The 19,348-nt window shown below is 37.6% G+C and overlaps 2 protein-coding genes across 7 annotated transcripts; both read left to right on the top strand.

Annotated features, from left to right (window-relative positions):
* LOC310733061 (matrix metalloproteinase-9-like) lies at nt 1–4,099 on the top strand. Its single transcript, XM_083553928.1, has 13 exons — nt 1–265; nt 388–626; nt 742–890; nt 1,092–1,220; nt 1,410–1,583; nt 1,672–1,845; nt 1,961–2,134; nt 2,243–2,398; nt 2,479–2,698; nt 2,910–3,049; nt 3,136–3,286; nt 3,415–3,518; nt 3,677–4,099. Exons 1-13 carry the CDS (start codon nt 131–133, stop codon nt 3,781–3,783), a joined length of 2,052 nt encoding a protein of 683 aa, XP_083410054.1. The 5' UTR covers nt 1–130; the 3' UTR covers nt 3,784–4,099.
* A 1,019-nt stretch (nt 4,100–5,118) lies between these two features.
* On the top strand, nt 5,119–19,184 carry LOC310732760 (zinc finger protein 335-like). Of its 6 annotated transcripts, none has more exons than XM_083553400.1 (28): nt 5,119–5,396; nt 6,863–7,056; nt 7,170–7,440; nt 7,570–7,647; nt 7,758–8,426; nt 8,703–8,843; nt 8,963–9,124; nt 9,480–9,741; nt 9,872–10,049; nt 10,247–10,359; nt 10,545–10,563; nt 10,722–10,838; nt 11,428–11,504; nt 11,646–11,806; nt 12,392–12,609; nt 12,922–13,021; nt 13,123–13,211; nt 13,347–13,639; nt 13,781–13,919; nt 14,134–14,340; nt 14,459–14,601; nt 15,034–15,173; nt 15,257–15,357; nt 15,443–15,520; nt 17,344–17,427; nt 17,606–17,671; nt 17,793–17,898; nt 18,708–19,184. In XM_083553400.1, exons 2-28 carry the CDS (start codon nt 6,865–6,867, stop codon nt 18,827–18,829), a joined length of 4,326 nt encoding a protein of 1,441 aa, XP_083409526.1. In that variant the 5' UTR covers nt 5,119–5,396; nt 6,863–6,864; the 3' UTR covers nt 18,830–19,184. The 6 variants fall into 6 exon arrangements, with proteins under 6 accessions (XP_083409526.1, XP_083409524.1, XP_083409525.1 ...); XM_083553398.1 differs by having other exon boundaries at nt 15,443–15,529; XM_083553399.1 differs by having other exon boundaries at nt 6,858–7,056.
* The last annotated feature ends 164 nt before the right edge of the window (nt 19,185–19,348 follow it).

Here is a 19,348-nt window from a genome sequence, read left to right as displayed (position 1 = left end):
GACTATAAATACTGGTTGTAGAACTTTAATAAAGAGGGAAGACTAAAGAAGACTCAACAGCTACAGAGAGTTTAAGAGATTTCAGACAGCTGTGCTCAATTTGGCAAATCAGTGGCTGAAAGCTCTCACCATGAGAATAGGTATCTTAGCATTTATGGTTCTTGGCACCTGCACTTTAAGTGCATGGTGCCACCCAATTAAATCCAAGTTTGTGGTCTTCCCTGGGGATGTACTCAAAAACATGACAGACGCAGATTTGGCTCAGGTGAGTTTTTATTTTCTTCCTACTTTTTATGCAGATTTATACAAGTGTATAAAGAAAATTGTTTGAAAAAATTTATTTGAGTGACTTGACTGATTGCCTTGTTCTGTTTTGTTTGTCTCCAGAGCTACCTGAAGCGATTTGGGTATATGGAGATACTGGATAAGAGTGGACACCAGGGATCAGTGTCTACTTCCAAAGCTCTGAAGAGGTTGCAGAATCAGTTGGGTCTTAAAGAGACTGGCCATCTGGATCAATCCACAATCAAAGCCATGAAAAAGCCACGTTGTGGTGTTCCAGACGTCCACAACTATCAGACATTTGAAGGAGACCTGAAGTGGGATCACAATGACGTTACATACAGGTAACTATGGAAAATGTAAGCTCTAATCGATGTGAGGGACCGCTACAGTTAGAGGATTATGTGAAAAGCTACCAAGTGAAATACTAATTACAATTTCTAATAATATTTTCTATAGGATTCTAAACTACTCACCAGACTTAGACGCCTCTATTATTGACGATGCTTTTGCCCGAGCCTTCAACGTGTGGAGTGATGTCACACCTCTAACTTTCACACGTCTCTATGATGGCACTGCTGACATTATGATCTCATTTGGGAAAAAGAGTGAGTTTTAATCATAAGATCAGACTTTTCTATTAGCTACCTAAGAAAAAGCACAAATACAGTCAATTCTCAGTTGTTTATGGTTTACAGTTGTTTCAGTACTTTACTAAATTGTCAATGCAGTCTTTACCATCATACAATTGTGCAACACAAAGGCATAAAAAAGAGTGAAATAATTTAAACAGCATATATTTTTTTTAGATCATGGAGATCCCTACCCATTTGATGGGAAAGATGGCCTGCTGGCACATGCCTATCCACCTGGTGAAGAGATAAAGGGAGATGCTCACTTTGATGATGATGAATTCTGGACCCTTGGCAATGGACCAGGTGAATTTTTTTTTTTAATTGCCACACGTGATCAATTTAATAGCAGTGATGTTGCAGAAATACTCAAAAATAGAAATAACCCCCTCTAGAGGACTGTTTATATACTAACTAAGCATACTCGATAAAAATTATCGGTGAGTCACAATTTCATGTAAGCATGAAAGTGTTGTTTTTTTTTTTTTCCTTTAGAAATCAAGACCTATTTTGGCAATGCAGAAGGTGCCATGTGTCATTTCCCTTTCCGGTTTAAAGAGAAGTCGTATTCCACTTGCACCACTGTAGGTCGTGATGATGGCCTGCCATGGTGTGCAACGACTGCTGATTATGGCAAAGATGGAAAATATGGTATCTGCCCTAGCGAGCGTAAGTTCTCCATCATCTATTACAAGAAGTAAGCTTCATTCCAGGGTATTTGAGATGATAACTTGCTTTTTTCTCTCTTTCTTTACAGTTCTTTTTACATATGGAGGAAATGGAGATGGTGAAGAATGTGTCTTTCCATTTGTGTTTGAGGGGAAAACATACACCAGCTGTACCACTGAAGGACGTAACGATGGGTATCGTTGGTGCGCCACTACAGCCAGCTTTGACCAGGACAAGAAATATGGATTCTGTCCTAACAGAGGTAAGAGCCTGTAATGAACCATTTGGCATAGAGAATAGATATATTAGGTGTCAGATTTACTTAATGACATAAATGACAGCAAATTAAATGTCTATGTATAAATTTGGGCCAACAGATACTGCTGTGATTGGTGGAAACTCTGAGGGGGAGCCATGTCACTTTCCTTTCAGGTTCCTGGGGAAAACCTACAGGTCCTGCACAAGTGAAGGCCGCAGTGATGGAAAACTGTGGTGTGCCACAACCAGCAGCTATGACAAGGATAATAAATGGGGCTTTTGCCCAGATAAGGGTAATTATCTTAGCCTTTAGCATTTTCATGCCAGTGTGCCTAATGATATGGCTCTTAATGACGACAGTTAACACATTTATATACAGCACAATTCTGCTTCTTCTGCAGGTTACAGTCTGTTTCTGGTGGCAGCTCATGAGTTTGGACATGCCCTTGGTCTTGAACATTCCAACATCCAGGATGCTTTGATGTACCCAATGTACAAATATATAGCTGACTTTTCTCTACACCAGGATGACATTGAAGGCATCCAGTATCTCTATGGTATGCAGATGAGCCCAGTCATTAAATAATCATACAAATTTTGTGATGAACAAGACTGTTCCTGTCTTTTGCATTTGCAGGACCCAAAAATGGCCCAGAACCTACCCCATCCAAATCATCAACCACTACATCTACTCAAAAACCCAAATCCACTACACCACCACCAAAGACTACTTCTGACAGTTTTACCATAACTTCATCTGTGTCTATGCCTGGAAAACCCTCAGTTGATCCTTGCGAGGTGGATAAATTTGATGCAATCACAGAGATCCAGGGAAAGCTTTATTTCTTTAAAGATGGGTAAGAACTGATAGCTGGAATGCAACAGTATGACCTAGGCCCTATATTCAGCCAGATTATGTAAAATGGATTTAATGGCCAAAATTCAAGTTGGAGCTGCTTGAGTAACGATGCAATCAATATGTTGATTCAAGTACTAAATCATTATGAGTATAGACCATAATTAAAATCGGTGGTAGCTGTGAAACTTTAGTTTTTTCATTACTATTAGGTACTACTGGAAGTCCTCAAGTGGTGGCAACAAGCATCACCCAATTTCTTTCAATGTCTCGAAGAGATGGCCTACCCTGCCAACTAAGCTTGACACTGTTTTTGAGGATCCTCTTACTAAAAAGATTTACTTCTTTGCAGGTAAAACAAAAAAGAGATTACTGGAATTGGTCATTTCCAGTTTATAATTTATTAGACTGACGTCTAATATTCTCCATTTGTTTCAGGCACTCGGTTTTGGATGTTCACTGGACAGAAAGTAATGGGACCACGCAGAATTGAGAAACTTGGCCTGCCTTCTAGCTTGAAGAAGGTTGAAGGAGCATTGCAAAGGGAAAAAGGCAAAGTGCTGCTTTTTAGTGGGGAGGATTATTGGAGGTGAATATATATAAAAAATACTCTCACTTAATAAAAAAAAAAATAAAAAAAAACATGCTTACTGTTTATATATACTATGAGATATTGAACAAATATCTACAGTTTTTGGTCTTTGCTAATTTTCTTAGGCTGGATCTAAAGGCTCAGAGGATAGATGAAGGATACCCCCGCCACACTGAAACTGACTTTGCTGGTGTCCCAACAGATGCTCACGATGTGTTCCTTTATAAGCGTAAGTTACATTGGTTGGCAATCAAATATTCAAAATGTATTCACAACAATAAAAAATATCACATTTCAATTAAGTTTAAAATTGTTCAAGAAGACACTATAGTCAGATTTCAAAGAATTATTAAAAAATACCACTATTTATTTACTGTTTCATTTCAGGACACTATTATTTCTGTCGAGATATCTTCTACTGGAGAATGACCACCAAACACAAAGTTAATAAAGTTGGATATGTCTTTGAACTTCTAAATTGTCCCAATGTCTGAATAGTTTTTAATCGGATTGAAGTATTTTAAGAAAAGCACATCAGATGAAATGCAAATTTCATGTGTGTTTTTAAAAAGAATTTACAGTGTTAATGAAAAGAAAGAAGTTTTCAAATAAGAATTGACAATTTTTATATATTTTATATATATTTAATTTTATATTACAAATATATACCTACAGCAAATTGTAAATTAATAAATATATTGTTTGTTTAAATACATGTTATCTTCTCTTTGTATTAAAGCTAAGTTTGCACAGTGAATGTTTAGAACAATTGTCTGATTTATTATAAATAAAACCATTTTGTTTAATACATTATGAAATGTATTTAAAGTATGATTGTTTTTTCTTTTCTTTATCACTAATATTAAAGCAATCACAGATGTTATCAAAAAAAAATTATAATTTATTTTTTTTTTTGTCTTCTGGAAAATGCTACATTTCTTTTATAGAAATAAAGAAAACGAAATAATTTACACTGATCGGTTTTACACCCCCCTGCCTCCTGTATCATGTTGCCTTTTTGAAAATCAATGTTTGCACCTTTCATAATAGATTACTAACCAGTCGATGGTGACGATATGGATCTCAAAATGAGATCGAATATGATAATTTTCTTAAGAAGAATTAATGGTTTGACTGTTCAGGACAATCGAGGGATCGTAAAGCATGAAAAACAGTTGCTCATCTTAAAGGTAACAGCAAATAAGAATTAACTATCAAGTGTATGTGAACTTCTGAACTTCATGTAAACTCAGCTCTTGTCTTGTGTACCTGATGTTAAAAAAAAAAAAAAAAAGCTATGTGAAATAGCAGATGCATGGCAGCACTACTACTTTTTTTAAAGAAATGTTTAAGTAACGCTCTTAATTATTTTAACTATTAACTATTTACAGATAAGTTACAAATTCTGCAAGTTTCCTAACACATTGAAAACCCCGTGGCTGTAATAGAATGAATATACATACACATACACATATATATATATATATATATATATATATATATATCTATATATATATATATATATATATATATATATATATATATATATATATATATATATATATATACACACATATACACTATATATATATATATATATATATATATATATATACACACATATACACTATATATATATATATATATATATATATATATATATATATATATATATATATAATTGTGCACTTTGGTGTTAATGAAAATGTAAGTAAATGTGTACTTGAGGGGCCTTTACTGTTAAGTGACCCGTACAAATGGTTTAAGAGACTCTGCTGTATTCCAGTATATTGATAACTGAGGAAAAGTCAGAAACCATTTTGAAATCTGACAATAAGCTACTTTTTTTTCAAAAAATGGCAGCGCGCTATTATACTGCATGTCTGTGCAAACGAAGTCTGAATGATATTTTCTTAAGTTTAATTTGAAATAAGGAGACACCGAGAGGAGCTTGAGCTCTCAGATAAATAGGATCCGGTCAGCTGGAACAGGAAGCGAGGAAATACTGATGGCGCCCGACTAGAAAGCGGTAGCGAGGATCGCGTCCATCGGCTTATTTATTTAGAAGCATCGGCGACTACGAACACAAAAAAGAAGCGCATTCACAGTAAGTAAAATGTCTGGCGTCCGAAGTTTGTCGCCGTGTTTACGCTTCGTTTTCATTCAGGGGGAGAATTCGGACGGTCTGTGTCGCATGTAGGCCCTCGAGGTCCCTGAGCAGCTTCTCACACTGCCTGAGTGGAAAAGAACGAGGCTCTAAAATGGCGCCGTGCTGCAGGCAGGACGAAGGGCAGCTTTTCCCCCATTTAAAACCAGTACGCTGCAACGAGTGGGCGCAGTTTGGCCTGAATTGTACACCCTTATATGGTTTATAAATTAATAAAGCTATTCTTTTAAATTATATTAGGAGTTACTTATATTTTCCCTCACGTTTCGGAATGCTAAATACAAATATGGCCTTCTAGTCCTTGAATATTGAGTCGTTTTATCTGAACGAAACGCTCTCCCTGTGTGTTGTGCTTCTGTCACTAATGCGAAGAGGATATTGCGAATTAAATCACGTATCTGAGGGATAACATATTTTTTCGACATGGGATTAAATTAAAACACAAAATGAAATAAACACGGATAAAGTGTTTGCGGTGCATAATCGTAGCCAGTTAGCATGAATTCATGATATACAGTGTGAAAGGGTTTGTATTTGTTATGTTGGACTCTGGTAAAGTTGGACTCCATCAAGCAATTTAAAACAGACAAACATACATTTATCCATTCGTTCCTTGCTAGTTGATTTAGTAGTTTTAACTTCGTGTCTAAGGCCATACGAAGAGGGAAATCAGAGGGAAACGACAGTTTTCTTTTTTTCCTTTGAAAGTCCCCATAAGCAGAATTCAACCTTTTCTCACACGTTTTATTTTAATAAATGAAGGTTTCATTTGGACCCTTTTCTCTCCTTTAGCTTTATCTGAGTTTAGGAATTGTTTAGAAATACTCCATATTTTAAATTCCAATATATATTTTTGGTGGAACATGATTTCTGTGCATGTTTTCCCTGTGTCTATGGTTTGCTTCGATGGTTCTACGTGACAGTAAGCAGATTGGTTACTATAAACCATTCCTAGATGTGAATGTGTCTGCACACTGCCCTTTCATTGACTTCGGTGTCCCAATCCAGGGAATACATGGGCCTCTATTCAAGTGTTCCTGGGATATTACCACAGTGCATATCCTGGGATATGCACTGTGACCCTGACCAAGATAAAACGTTTACTGTAGATGGAACAAATTATATTTTTCCCCAATAAAAAAAAAATAAACAAAAAGAGTATTTAAATGTAGGTAAAAGTCACCAACCTATCAATCATTTAAACTTGTCATCTACTCTGAATTAGATTTTATAAGCTATTGCAAATACTAGATAAATCTTTACTAACCATCATTTGCTAGTGATCCAGGTAGCTATGAAGCCAAAGCAATGCTCACAAAACCTACAGTTTCACACATACACATGATCTGTTATAGGCATAAGCTCATAGTCAGACACAACTACATGCAATTTCTCCTCCAGAGCAGAGATGGATTCAGAGGACATGGAGGTGGAGAGCAGCAGCGATGTGGGGCATTCAGGGATGGAGGAGCCATCCGAGAGCGGCATGGCAATGGAGTCCTCCGAAGCGATGTCTGCAGACAGTAGTGACACAGCCACACTGCCAGCCCTCGCACCTGAGTCTGACTGCCATGTTGGACAGAGTTCTGAGGGCCTTGTGGTAGGAAGAGTTGTCAGTTAATTCGAAAATGTATAGTGTTTAAGGTCATTTGGTTATATACATGAATAAATTTTTTGTGGTTTCTTATTCTCCCTGGTTTGTTGTTGTGATAGGTGTTTATCCCAGAGACAAGCTCCAGTACAGACGTACGTGGTGTCCATCTCCCAGACTCCTCCTCTGTCGCACAGTCCACCAGTGTCTCCAGCGTGTCCACAGTCACCCAGTCAGTGTTGGTGTCCGAGTCACCACAGGTCCTCGTGCACTCCAGTGCTGTATCCGAAGGAGGGATGATGGTGTCTGACTCAACAGCTTCCACCTCTTCCGACCTAGGCTCTGCTATTGACAAAATAATCGAGTCCACCATTGGGCCTGATATAATGAATGGTGGGAAAATACTTGTCTATCATATTATATTAACTCTACACTAGAGCGCAATATTAAGCTTTTCGGTTTAAAACAAAAGCAAATATGTTCTCCAAGTTATTTAATGGTTTTTATCTTTCTGTTCTACAGGTTGTATTGCAGTAACAAGTGCAGACGACGACAGTGCAGAGACCACTCAGTATCTGATTCTGCAAGGACCTGATGATGGTGAGCACATGAAGAAAAAAAAAAATCATTATAAGGTTGTGTTTAGCATTATCTGTCTTTTTGTTGTTAACCCTCAACCTTTGTCAAAATAACATATTTTCTCTCTGTAGGAGCTCCCATGGTAGCACAGATGTCTTCCTCTGCACTATGTAGCCGCCTTACTATTGACACCTTATCAGATGGGCCAACTTCCACCTGCTTAGATCAGGCCGACTTATCAGAGAGTCTGCAGCCTGACCAGCCAGGCCACTCAGACTACATTGACCATGAGGATGGCAGCAGCAGCAGCAGCAGCATTAGTCGGCCTGATCCAGATCAGACGGGTGATCCAGGTCAGTCCCAGTTTGAAGACTATGGTGTGGACGAGTCTGAGGAAGCGCTTAGAGGCTATGTTGCCGAGTGCAGCAATGCAGTTGAATGTAGCGACAGCAGCAGTGTGGATGATGGCACTGTGCGGCACTCCTTGGCTGACACAGCAGGCTCTCATCTACAAGAGCAGATGGAATGCAGTGATAGCCAAGCCGGGCCATACATCAGCAGCAGTGGTACTTACGCAACCCTTCCAGAGCCTGAGGCAGCACCCAGGGAGGACGATGGTGTTGTGGCGGAGTCCGGAGTGGCGGCAGGGCCAGGGGACAGGGCTCCTGACCTGGCTGAGCTTGAAGAAATGATGGAGGTGGTCATTGTGCAACAGTTTAAGTGCAAGATGTGTCCATATAAGAGTGTTTCTAAAGACACTCTCATCAATCATATGAGAGACCGGCACTTTAAACCTAAGGGTGAGGAGCACATTTTTTTTATGCATTTACATTTTTACATTTGCATTTTTTTTAAACTATATGGCTTCTTTGTTAAGCATGACACAAATTCTACCGTTTGTCTTTATTGAAAAGAATTATGTTAAAATATGAAAAAAATCGAAGCATGATTTAGAAATTTAAACGGAATGCTGAAAGGGACAAAAAAAACCCCATAAGAACGCATGCAATGTTTGCAATTACTCTTGGTTGCAATCGTTAAAATGTCTTTAAGTTTTTGTAATGTTTGCCACAAAGGAAATCCTCCTAAAAAACGAGGACGTGGAAGACCAAGAAAATCTGAGACACTGGCACAACAGGGGGCACAGATGAAGAAAGAGCTGCCAGAGGAAGATGAAGATGACATCGTAGATGCTGGTGCCATTGATGATCCTGAAGGTTAATTTTTTTTTTCCCTTTCTTATTGATATTGTATTGGTGCAAAGCACTATATTTGGTTAAATGTATTTATCCTAAGTGATGCCCCTCCCAACTCCCTCCACCCCACACACACACAGAGGACAGTGACTATAACCCAGCGAATGATCAGCTGAGAAGCAGGCCGACCACACACAGACCGGCATCTGCCTCTTGCTCTTCATCTTTTTCCTTTAACTCAAAGCGACCTCGCAGGATGGTGGGCCCGCCACGTAAATTTCTCTTCCCCCAAAGTTACACAGGTCAGTGACTAACAAACCAACATTACAAAATGGTAGTGATTGTGTGCTCCTCTGTATTACATGTATTATTTATTAGAACCAAAACTTAAAAAAGCTGTTTGTTAGTTGTTCATTATATAAAAACATGTACAAGTAAGTGCGTTTTCCTCATCATGGCCATGCACCATAAAAAAGGCCCAATAAATAAGCTGATTCATTACCTTAAGTTGCAAAACTTTTTTTTTTTTGTTTTGTTTTTAAAGGTTCACACGTTAGAGACCATTGACTCAAGCTTATTATGTACTCCTTGCTATCACATTTTTTTAATGGGTTTTTGTAGTTAACAAAAAAAACAAAACATGAATCTACTTCACAGCAACATCAGCGTCAGGACCTCAGACAAGCACTTCAATGGACTCCCAAGCTCCTGAAGAGGCCAGTTCCTCTGGGCTGGAGAATGGAGCTGCCTCTGTATCTAATGGTTGTGCTGTAGAGCAAGGTGTCAGCCAATCAGATTCAGAGAACAAAGATCCCTCATCAAATAATGGCCCTGATGATGATGAGTTTTTCCCACGGAAGCGGGGACGACCATCAAGGCGTTTTCTTCGCAAGAAATATAAAAAATATATTAACAGAAAGTAGGTTTCCTCTAATGTACCTTTCATTCATCATTTACCAAGTGTAAAAGTGCATATACATTTCATTCATCAGCCAGAACATGGCATACTATCACTTGTGACAATGTGTTCATCATTTTTGTATGTGTAGCAAGTACTACAAATCCCTCAAGCCTCTGCTGAGACCTCACAACTGCTGGATCTGTGGGTCACGCTTTCTGTCTCAAGAGGATCTCCGATTTCATGTGGATTCGCACGAGGGAAACGATCCAGAGCGCTTCAAGTGCCAGCAGTGCAGTTACCGGTGTAAACGTTGGTCTTCACTTAAGGTAAGCCGGTAAAATTGTTTAGGCTTTTTTTTTTTTTTTTTTCTCAGCTAAATATGAAAAGCTGAAAAGTACCTGTCAGGTATAGGTTAGGTATTGTTTCCTACGGTAAAATTGAATGAGGTTATCTGACAGATTTTTAGCCATCACAAAGACCTGTAACTTGGTTATTTTATCATCGTTCTTTCCATGTATTGCAGGAGCATATGTTCAACCACCAAGGTACCAAACCCTTTAAGTGTGACGTCTGTGATTATTCAAGTGTCTACAAGAAGGACGTTGTCCGACATTCTGCAGTTCACAACAAAGAGAAGTAAGGTTTCCCAGTAATGAAGTAACGTTAAAATGCAGATGAACAGAGAGTTGTGGTTTCAGAAGTATTATTGTAGTGTACTGATCTCTGATTTTAAGATTTTAGTAATTATTTATTTGTTTTGAAATTATTATTATTGTTATTATTATAACGTCGTTTTTTTTTTTTTTTTTTTTTTTGCACAGGAGTAAGAAGACAGGCCTGGTAAGAATGATCATTTGTTGAGTTGATATTTGATGCTCAGTGTGAGATTTTATTATTATTTTATGTTCAAAGTACATACAATTATATATACATTTGCATACATCTGAAGGCACTATTAGTTTTTAATACGATGGCAGTCTTTTGATGGTTCTCCCCAGACCCCAAAGGTGTCTGAGTTCCCCTGTCCAGTCTGCCATCGTGTTTACCCAATGCAGAAACGTCTCACACAGCACATGAAGACACACAGCTCAGAGAAACCGCACATGTGTGACAAGGTATAAACATAAGCAAAAATGTGTGACATTTAAATATTATCTTTAAGAGAGTACAAGAATTGGTGAGTCGGGTGCACACAAGTGTGTGAGATCACTTTGGAGTGCACTAAGATATGTGTACTTCATTTCCCTTTGTGTAACAGAAAATTTACTTGGGGAAATTTTGAAAAACTCTTATCTGATTGAAAAATAAATGAGGGCTCTAAATGGGATTTGAGATCAAAAGATAAATATGAGACAATGGACCAGAACCCATTTCATTTGCAAATTGGACATTAGAACATTGCAGACCGTACCAGTAATAAATTAAATAACAATTATAATTTGGTTGCACATGCCTTGCACAATCAACAAAAAAATCTAGTAAAGGAAACAATTTAGAAGAATGGTGTACATCCAATCCAGACTGCTGCAGAATGTAAACCTCTGCACTCACTGAGAAGTTTTTTACTTTAATTTGCCACTGGTCCATAGAACAACCTGGAAATGTAAGGCTTACTCATGCAGCATTTTCATTTATATAAACTATGATGTGTCATCAACCTCGCAGTTTCTGACTGAAATTACGTTTATTCTGTGCACTTTGCAGTGTGGAAAATCTTTCAAGAAACGATATACTTTCAAAATGCATCTTCTCACACATATCCAAAACTGTGGAAACAGCTTGTAAGTAGCCATTCAAGTGTTTTTTTTTTTCTCCACTCCTGAATCTTCATACTTCAGACTGCAATCTGCTTTAATCTGAAGCTTTTTATAATGTAAACTATAGTAAAATAAATATATTTTGTTGTGTGTTTTTAACATCAGGTTTAAATGCGAGTTTTGTGAAGTCACTTGTAACGATAAGAAGCAACTTTTAAACCACCAGCTGTCTCACACCAATGACAAACCTTTTAAATGTGACTACTGCAAGTACTCCACTAGCAAAGAGGACTTCCTGGTGTCTCACATTGCTATCAAACACACTGGTGAGTGAGATCTACACTGAATATTAATTAGGTATGGAAAGGGTAAACTGGACTCTTGAATTAGCCTTTTCTTTTTGTGGGCGAGTGTGAGGTACAAGATAGAGATAAAAAAAAAAAAAAAAAAAAAACTGTATACTGTCTTAACAGTGTGTGTTCTTGCCAACATGAGTGATCTCATTTTTACGCGGTATTTGCATTCTTAGAATAGCAAACTGCTTTGGTTGATCTAAATACTTCCATAAACTCATTTATACAGTAGAGAAGTATTGAGCAGTTCGAGCAGGAAGGAGGTTCTTTGAATGTAATGTTCAAATATTAGAGTTCAGACACTTGTATTGAGTAGCAGTCAAATGCAGCGTGTTTCACTTGCTTGCTAGCTAATTTCAGCACAAATTGTCTGTAGCCACTGTAATGCATATACGATAGCTCAAACTAAAATTATATTTAGAATTTTCAGTTTACCCAAAGCGTAGTTAATGAACCAAGATATCAGTCCACGATTGGTCTAAAGGTAAAATGTCTAACAATTAGTGATTTCTGGCAAAAATCTAAGGTCACATCTATTGATTTCTGTGTGATCTGCAGGAGAGAAGCCATTCTGCTGTGACATGTGCCACTTCATGACCAAGCATAAGAAGAACCTGCGGTTACACATGCAGTGCCGTCACCCTGAGGCCTTTGAAAAGTGGTGTGAGTCCAATCCCGAAGAGCCAGAGAGGAGACGCAGGAAGCCCTTCTTCACACTGCAGCAGATAGAGGCTCTCAAACAACAGCACGAGAGCCAGACACTAGGGAGCACCATTGTGAGTCCCCAGATAAACTCTAAATGGTGTTTGTGCTGACACTGTATTCTAACAATGTTTTAATCTCTTTAAAAAACACTTCACCATATTAACAATACCACTATTTTGAAATCTGTTTGTGAGCATCTGCAATAAACAAATCTTGTATGTTGGTTCTATAAAAATGACTGACAGTCTAAAGTACTGTCTGGACTATTCTGATAATCAACATTTTATGACACTTTTACTGAACATTTTATTGAACTGCACTGTATATTTTCTATTAGTATGTTTTTGAAGTATTCACCACTCTCCCTAATTATTGTTGCTCAGGTAACCGTAAATCCTTTAACCCTTCAAACCATGGAGCCAATAGGGAATGCATCAGTATCACAGGATGAACTGGGAAACACCACTATCATTTACGAACAAGGTCTAAATAGCATCTGCTGTTCCACAACTTTCATTACTCCATACTGTAAATGTACCATAATTGCATTGATGAGTCATTTTCTATTATTTTAAACATTGTAGGTCAGTCGTCAGATCTGTCTGCACAGAACGCACTGGACCTGCTCCTAAACATGAGCAATGCACGAGAGTTAGTTGGAAACTCTCTCCAGGTACCGCAATTTTGGAGTTTGATTTGTTTTGGGTTTTTTTTATGTAAAAAGTAACTACATGTTTTAGAATCTTTGAGAGATTCAAATAGGCCTTTGCAGCTCCTTTTGTTTCATTTTTATTCATTCTCTTTTCAGGTCGCGGTGCTGAAATCAGATGGCAAGACACTCGAGGCCGGTTCTTGGGTGGAAGCGGAGTCAGCAGGTCAAGACTCATCCCTGCAGCCACAGAATGTGGTGACCTATCACGTGTCAGAGAATGGGGAGACCCTCGTGCAGGAGGCGCTGACTCAGGAGGAACCGCTGACACAGGAGGAGGCAGCAGAAGGTGAACAGGAGTTTGCACAGATTGCCATCAGCGCCTACGAAACTGCCAGAGAATTTAGTGTTGTGGAACAGGCTTCTGAGGAGATTCACACTACTGCTTATAGGTATTAATGATTTTGCGCTGCCAGCATCACCCACATTATAGAAAGTCATTTATTCAATGTTATCACATAGTTGAAAATAGCCCCTGTGTACATTATGACTTTTGATTATTTCTAAGCTTGTTTATGTGTGTGTGGCTGCAGTGCAGAGGAGAGCTCAGCTGATGATCAAACCATGGAGGTAAACAACGAGTCGGTGTCTCTCTCAACACCATTGAAAGAACACAAAGAGAAGTTCTACCTGAGCTCCAGTTTGACTGATGGTGTGCTTCAGCAAGTGGAGGTAAGCATTACAGCTTGTTTGTGTTTTTTTTGTGTTTTTTTTTTTTTTTTTTTTTTTTTTTTTTTTATATATATGCCTAAATAAAGGTTATTCTGCAAGCCTTAGTTGAAAAGTAAATGCAAGTAGTATACTGATGTGTTTATGATATACTTTTATAAAGCATGTTTGTGCAGTCAGTGCTCTATGCCTAAATGTGCGCAATTCTCTTCTATAGCTAAGCAGTGAAGCCCCAGGCTCTCCATCCCAGAGTTCATCTTCCCAGCCCCAGCAGCTCAACACCAAACGCTTCTGCTGTCGGGTCTGCATGGAGACTTTTCACGGCCGCTCCGACATGGAGAACCACAAGAGGGCGCACCTGGACCCCAACACTTTTAAATGTCCAGATTGTGAATTTTCTTCTACGTCATGGCCAGAGGTTAAGGTAGACAGTGCTCTTGTAAAAACATTAATGTTTCAGTTTAGGTTGTTTAGGTGTAGAAGAGAACAAACAAGCTTGATCCTTTATTACCACAAACATAATACAATTTTTTTATTTCTAGACTCATATGTCAATGCACGCCTACCTTCGTCCTCACAAATGCACCAATTGCAGCTTTGCCTCTAAAAACAAGAAAGACCTGCGACGCCATATGATGACACACACCAATGAGAAGCCTTTCTCGTGTGAAGTCTGTGGACAGAGGTGAGAAACAGGATCTTACTGTGACACAAAGTTTCTTTTTTTTTGTTAAGTAGATTTCCTCTGGGTTTTCTGTCTTTTTCTCACCTACCAAACCCTGCTTCTGGATTATTTGTGTGTGTGTAATGTGATCTACAATAACCAGCTGTCCCATCCAAAGTGCATTTTTGTCTTACAGTAATGCATTGCTGTTTCCAGAATAGGCTCCAGGTCCAAAGTGACTACCAAAGATGAATGAAATATATATAAAATTAATGACTAAAGGTTCATCCTTTTAAAGTTTTCCTCCTTACACAAGGAGCAATGTTTATCCAGGGACAGCTCAAAATTTCTTAAAACCTTTACTTTGTCTGCTTATGACCTGAGCTATACCACTCTATAAGAAACTGCAAATACAAAAAAATTCTTAAAAACTTGCGTATGTGTTTGGCTCAGGTTTAACCGGAATGGCCATCTGAAGTTCCACATGGAGAGGCTGCACACGCAGGACCCTCCGCCTCGCAAGCCTAGATCTAGCAGCTCCCAACAGACTATTATAGTGAACAGTGATGAGGAGGCCTTGGCTACACTACAGAGTAAGTTCATATGACAAGTCTGGTCATAGTCTTGTCATTAGGTTTATTTATTTATTTATTTTAAATATGTTTTTGTGTGAAAGCATTGCAGGCAGGTCAGACTGTGATTAGTCCAGAGCAGTTGCAGCAGGCCTTAGGACAGGAGCACATAATAGTGGCCCAGGAACAACCTCTCTCTGACCAGGTACTGGGCTATATTTATTACTAATCCACTCATGGTGTTTGTTATGGGATGAAATATTCATTTTTATCAATTATTTTCTTGTCAGGAGGATGCTACATACATTCAGCAGATAACTACAGTTGATGGCCAGACAGTGCAACACTTAATGACAGCAGATAATCAGGTGACAGAGGTGACTTTTTTTATTAATGTATATCGATACAGTTTATGATGTATCCTGTACCCCTGGGGGATTGCTACCAGACCTTATGAAAAGAATATAGGCAATATTATATCAGGTCTTTGGCACACTTATCAAAAAAAGGTTTGTATTGTTATACAACCCCCGATCTACAATTGGGATGCTGTGTAAAAAAGTAAATACAAACAAAAAGCAATGATTGCCGAATCTCAAAAGTCCATATTTTATTCAAAGTAGAACATATTAGCAAACATATAAGATGCTTTAACAGATAATATTATTAATAATTAATTATATGCTAAAGTTGATGGCCACAACACATCTCAAAAAAGTTAAGATGGGGGCAGTGAAAGAATGGAAAATAAAGTGTTGCGTAATTGTGTAATTAATTATGTTAATTGGCAACAGTTCACAGAAGTAAAGATTGGAAGGGTTCCAACGATCTGTGAAAAAAAAAATGTCTACAAATTGTATACCATTGAAATTGTGGAACATATCAAACGATTCAGCGAATCTAGAGAAATCTCTGTAAGGGACAAGGGCAAAAAATCAATACCGGATGCCCATGATCTTTAGGCCCTCCGGTTGCACCGAACATGATTCTGTAATGGAAATGACTGCATAGGTACAAACACCTTCAGAAATAATTGTCTGTAAAAACTTTGTCATCCACAAATGCAGGGTAAAACTCTACCATGCAAAGAAGAAGCCATGTATGAACATGATCCAGAAACACTGCTGTCTTCTCTGGGCCAAAGTGTATTTTAAATGTCCTATATGTTCTTTTTTGGATTCCGTGGATTCCATATCCTCCATAATAAAGAGGAGAGGCACATTAAGGCTTGTTCTCAGCGATCAGTTGAAAAACCTGTGTCGGTACATGGGTGCATTAGTGCTTATAGAGAAGGCAGCTTTCACATTTGGAAAGGCACCTTTTAATGCTGAAAGGTATATACAGGTTTTAGAGCAACATATGCTTTAATCCAGAACAAGGTCTTTTTCATGGAACACTTATTTTAGCAAGACATTGCTGGATCGTATACTGCATCTATCACAACAGTATGTCTTCGGTGTAGAAGAGTCCAGGTGCTAAACTGACCTTCCTGCAGTCCAGACCTTCCTCCAATTGATAACATTTGGCACATAATTATAAAAACAAAGAGAACCCAGGAATGTTGATTAGCTAAAATCCTGTATCAGACACGAATAGGACAACATTCCTCTCGTAAAAATATAACAACTGGTCACCTCAGTTCCCAAATGTATACAGACTGTTGTTACCTTTTTTTCCCCCTTAAAATGATACAGTTCATCAGTTTAAACATTTTCTCTGTTTTCTATGTTCTATTGTGAATAAAATCTGGGTTTATGAGATTTTTACATAATTGCATTCTGTTTTTATTAACATTTTTGAAACTAAGGTTTTAATATACCCAAGACATCATGAATGTCAGAAGACTGTATTAAGTAAAATGTCACTTAAAAATGATTATAAAACGGTGACTATTTTCATGAGCAGTGCCTTTTTATTCCCATAAAGGCCTTTTTTTTATCATGTGGGTGATGCATAATACTTCAAATAATCTCTGATTCAATGACTATTTAAAAAATGAGGCAATTGCCATTATTGGTAATGGGGGGAAAAAAGGAAAAGATTTAAACTGAATAGAAAATTGGAGAATATGGGAATGTTGTTTTTTAGGTGTATAACTTATATGTTGAATCTACACAATTTTTTTTAAACATCATGTGTCTCAATGGCTGCTTTATGTAAGTAATATTATTCTCTTCTCTCTATCTTTCAGGTTCAATACATAATCTCACAAGACAGTGTTCAGCACTTGATCCCACAGGAATATGTCGTTGTATCCAATGGCAACCACATTCAGGTCAGCATGCAGTTTATTATAGGTCTCAATTCAACCATACCTTCAGTTATGCTCCTAAATCTACTAAATTTATATACTGCTGTGACAATCAATGAAATGTGTAAAATAAATACAAAAAATAATAAAAAAGATTAGTTGTACCGGATTAGTTGTAAAAAATGTCTTTTTCATTCCTCAGATGGAGGATGGCCAGATTGCTCATATCCAGTATGAACATGATGGGACACTCCTACAGGAACAGCAGGTGTGAAACAAACTCAACATCAGCACACTTTTGTTACAGACTGTAGTTGTAAATTTATGGTAAAGATTTAATGGAAGTATCTGTGCACCTCATGTGCTGTCTTGTGAATATATGTAAGCAGATTGCTGTGACACACAATGGACAAATCCAGTACTTCCCTATCAGCACTGAGCAACAAATAGTGAGCCCTGAGGATCTGGAAGCTGCCGCCCACTCCGCTGTCACCGGTATGACCTTTTTCTACCTGCTTTCATTGTTTAAGTAAAATCATTACAAATTCATGGGGGTAAATCCCTATGGTCAAACCAACACACTTTACTACTAAGCAGAGCAGATTCTGTAGGCTAATGTCAGAATGGCACTGAAAAGAATACTGATGAAAAATATTGAAAATCAGGGGTTGTTATATCTTTGGACACATTGACCTCCTATACCTGTACAATATCCATTAACACATTAGCAGAGCTTAAAAGTAAAAAACATGATCTTATTATGTTTTAAAATCTAAATATTAGACATAGCTAAATGGGTACAAAAATATTTTGCCTATTCACTATAGTCATAAAGCTTGAACTGAACACATGACAAGACAACAGGACTCGGTATCAGTACAAATCCTCGGAGGAAACTTGTTTTTGAACTAATTTATATAATCAATTTTATATAATCAATAGATATTAATTACATTTAATACAAATACTATTTGCATAGTTACTAAACTCACACATGCACATTCCTTAAAAAACAGAATCCTGCTCGCTACTTCAATAGCATAGAAAATGTTTCGACACCACTGCCCTTTTTATTTGAAGGTATCAAGATTCAGTAGTATCTTATGTTAAAATCGACCGCTATTTAAAAAAAATAAACTATTGCTTGGCTCCCAAGGCAACTGTAAATAAGACACTTTAAGACAAATAAGCCACTTTATAATCATTTCTACTTTTTTTTTCTACAAAGAGGGAATATGAAATGATACAGAATTTCATGAAGAACAGACCTGGTGGTGATTAAAATAGTGTTTTTCTGTTTCTAGCTGTAGCGGATGCAGCCATGGCCCAAGCTCAGACTGTGTACACAGAGGCCACACCTGAACAGCTGGAGCAGATGCAGCAGCAGGGCATCCAATATGATGTCATCACCTTTGCAGGGGAATAAAGACTTTCGCAGTGCCTTGGAGCACAAAGTAACAACTTAGTTACTTTACATAAAGGAAAGGCAGTGTGCAAACCAATATTTTGTGGTTTTTGTATATTATGTAAAATACAATTATAGAAAGATACAGAATTACGAAATTACAATCGTGGAAACTAAAAGCAAATCAAGGCATAATTATTTAAAATGATTTATCTTGCTGTGCGGTCACTATTCTGCTTTGTAAAAAAACAAAACATATGAAGTTAGGTATTTATGATTTGCTTGGTATGTGGAATAAGAGGATAATGACTACTGGTGGTACTGCATATGTACTTTGGAAGTCTGGTGTAGGTCTATGTTTCTCTTAAACAATGTTCTGAAATAGTAGCCTTTATTTCCTGTTTCAATTATGTTTTTTATGTATATTGTTTCCATTTAGGGTTTTTGCTTTGACATTAATAAAGCCAATACCACATAAATACCACAACCAATCTACTTTATTTGTATGAGTATCTATTAAATTGTTGCTATTCGTGTTTT

The sequence above is a fragment of the Silurus aristotelis genome (genome assembly GCF_946808225.1).
Source record: "Silurus aristotelis genome assembly, chromosome: 11".
NCBI lineage: Eukaryota > Metazoa > Chordata > Actinopteri > Siluriformes > Siluridae > Silurus > Silurus aristotelis.
Note: the sequence above shows the minus strand (reverse complement) of the source record. Positions and strands in the feature narration are given on the sequence as shown.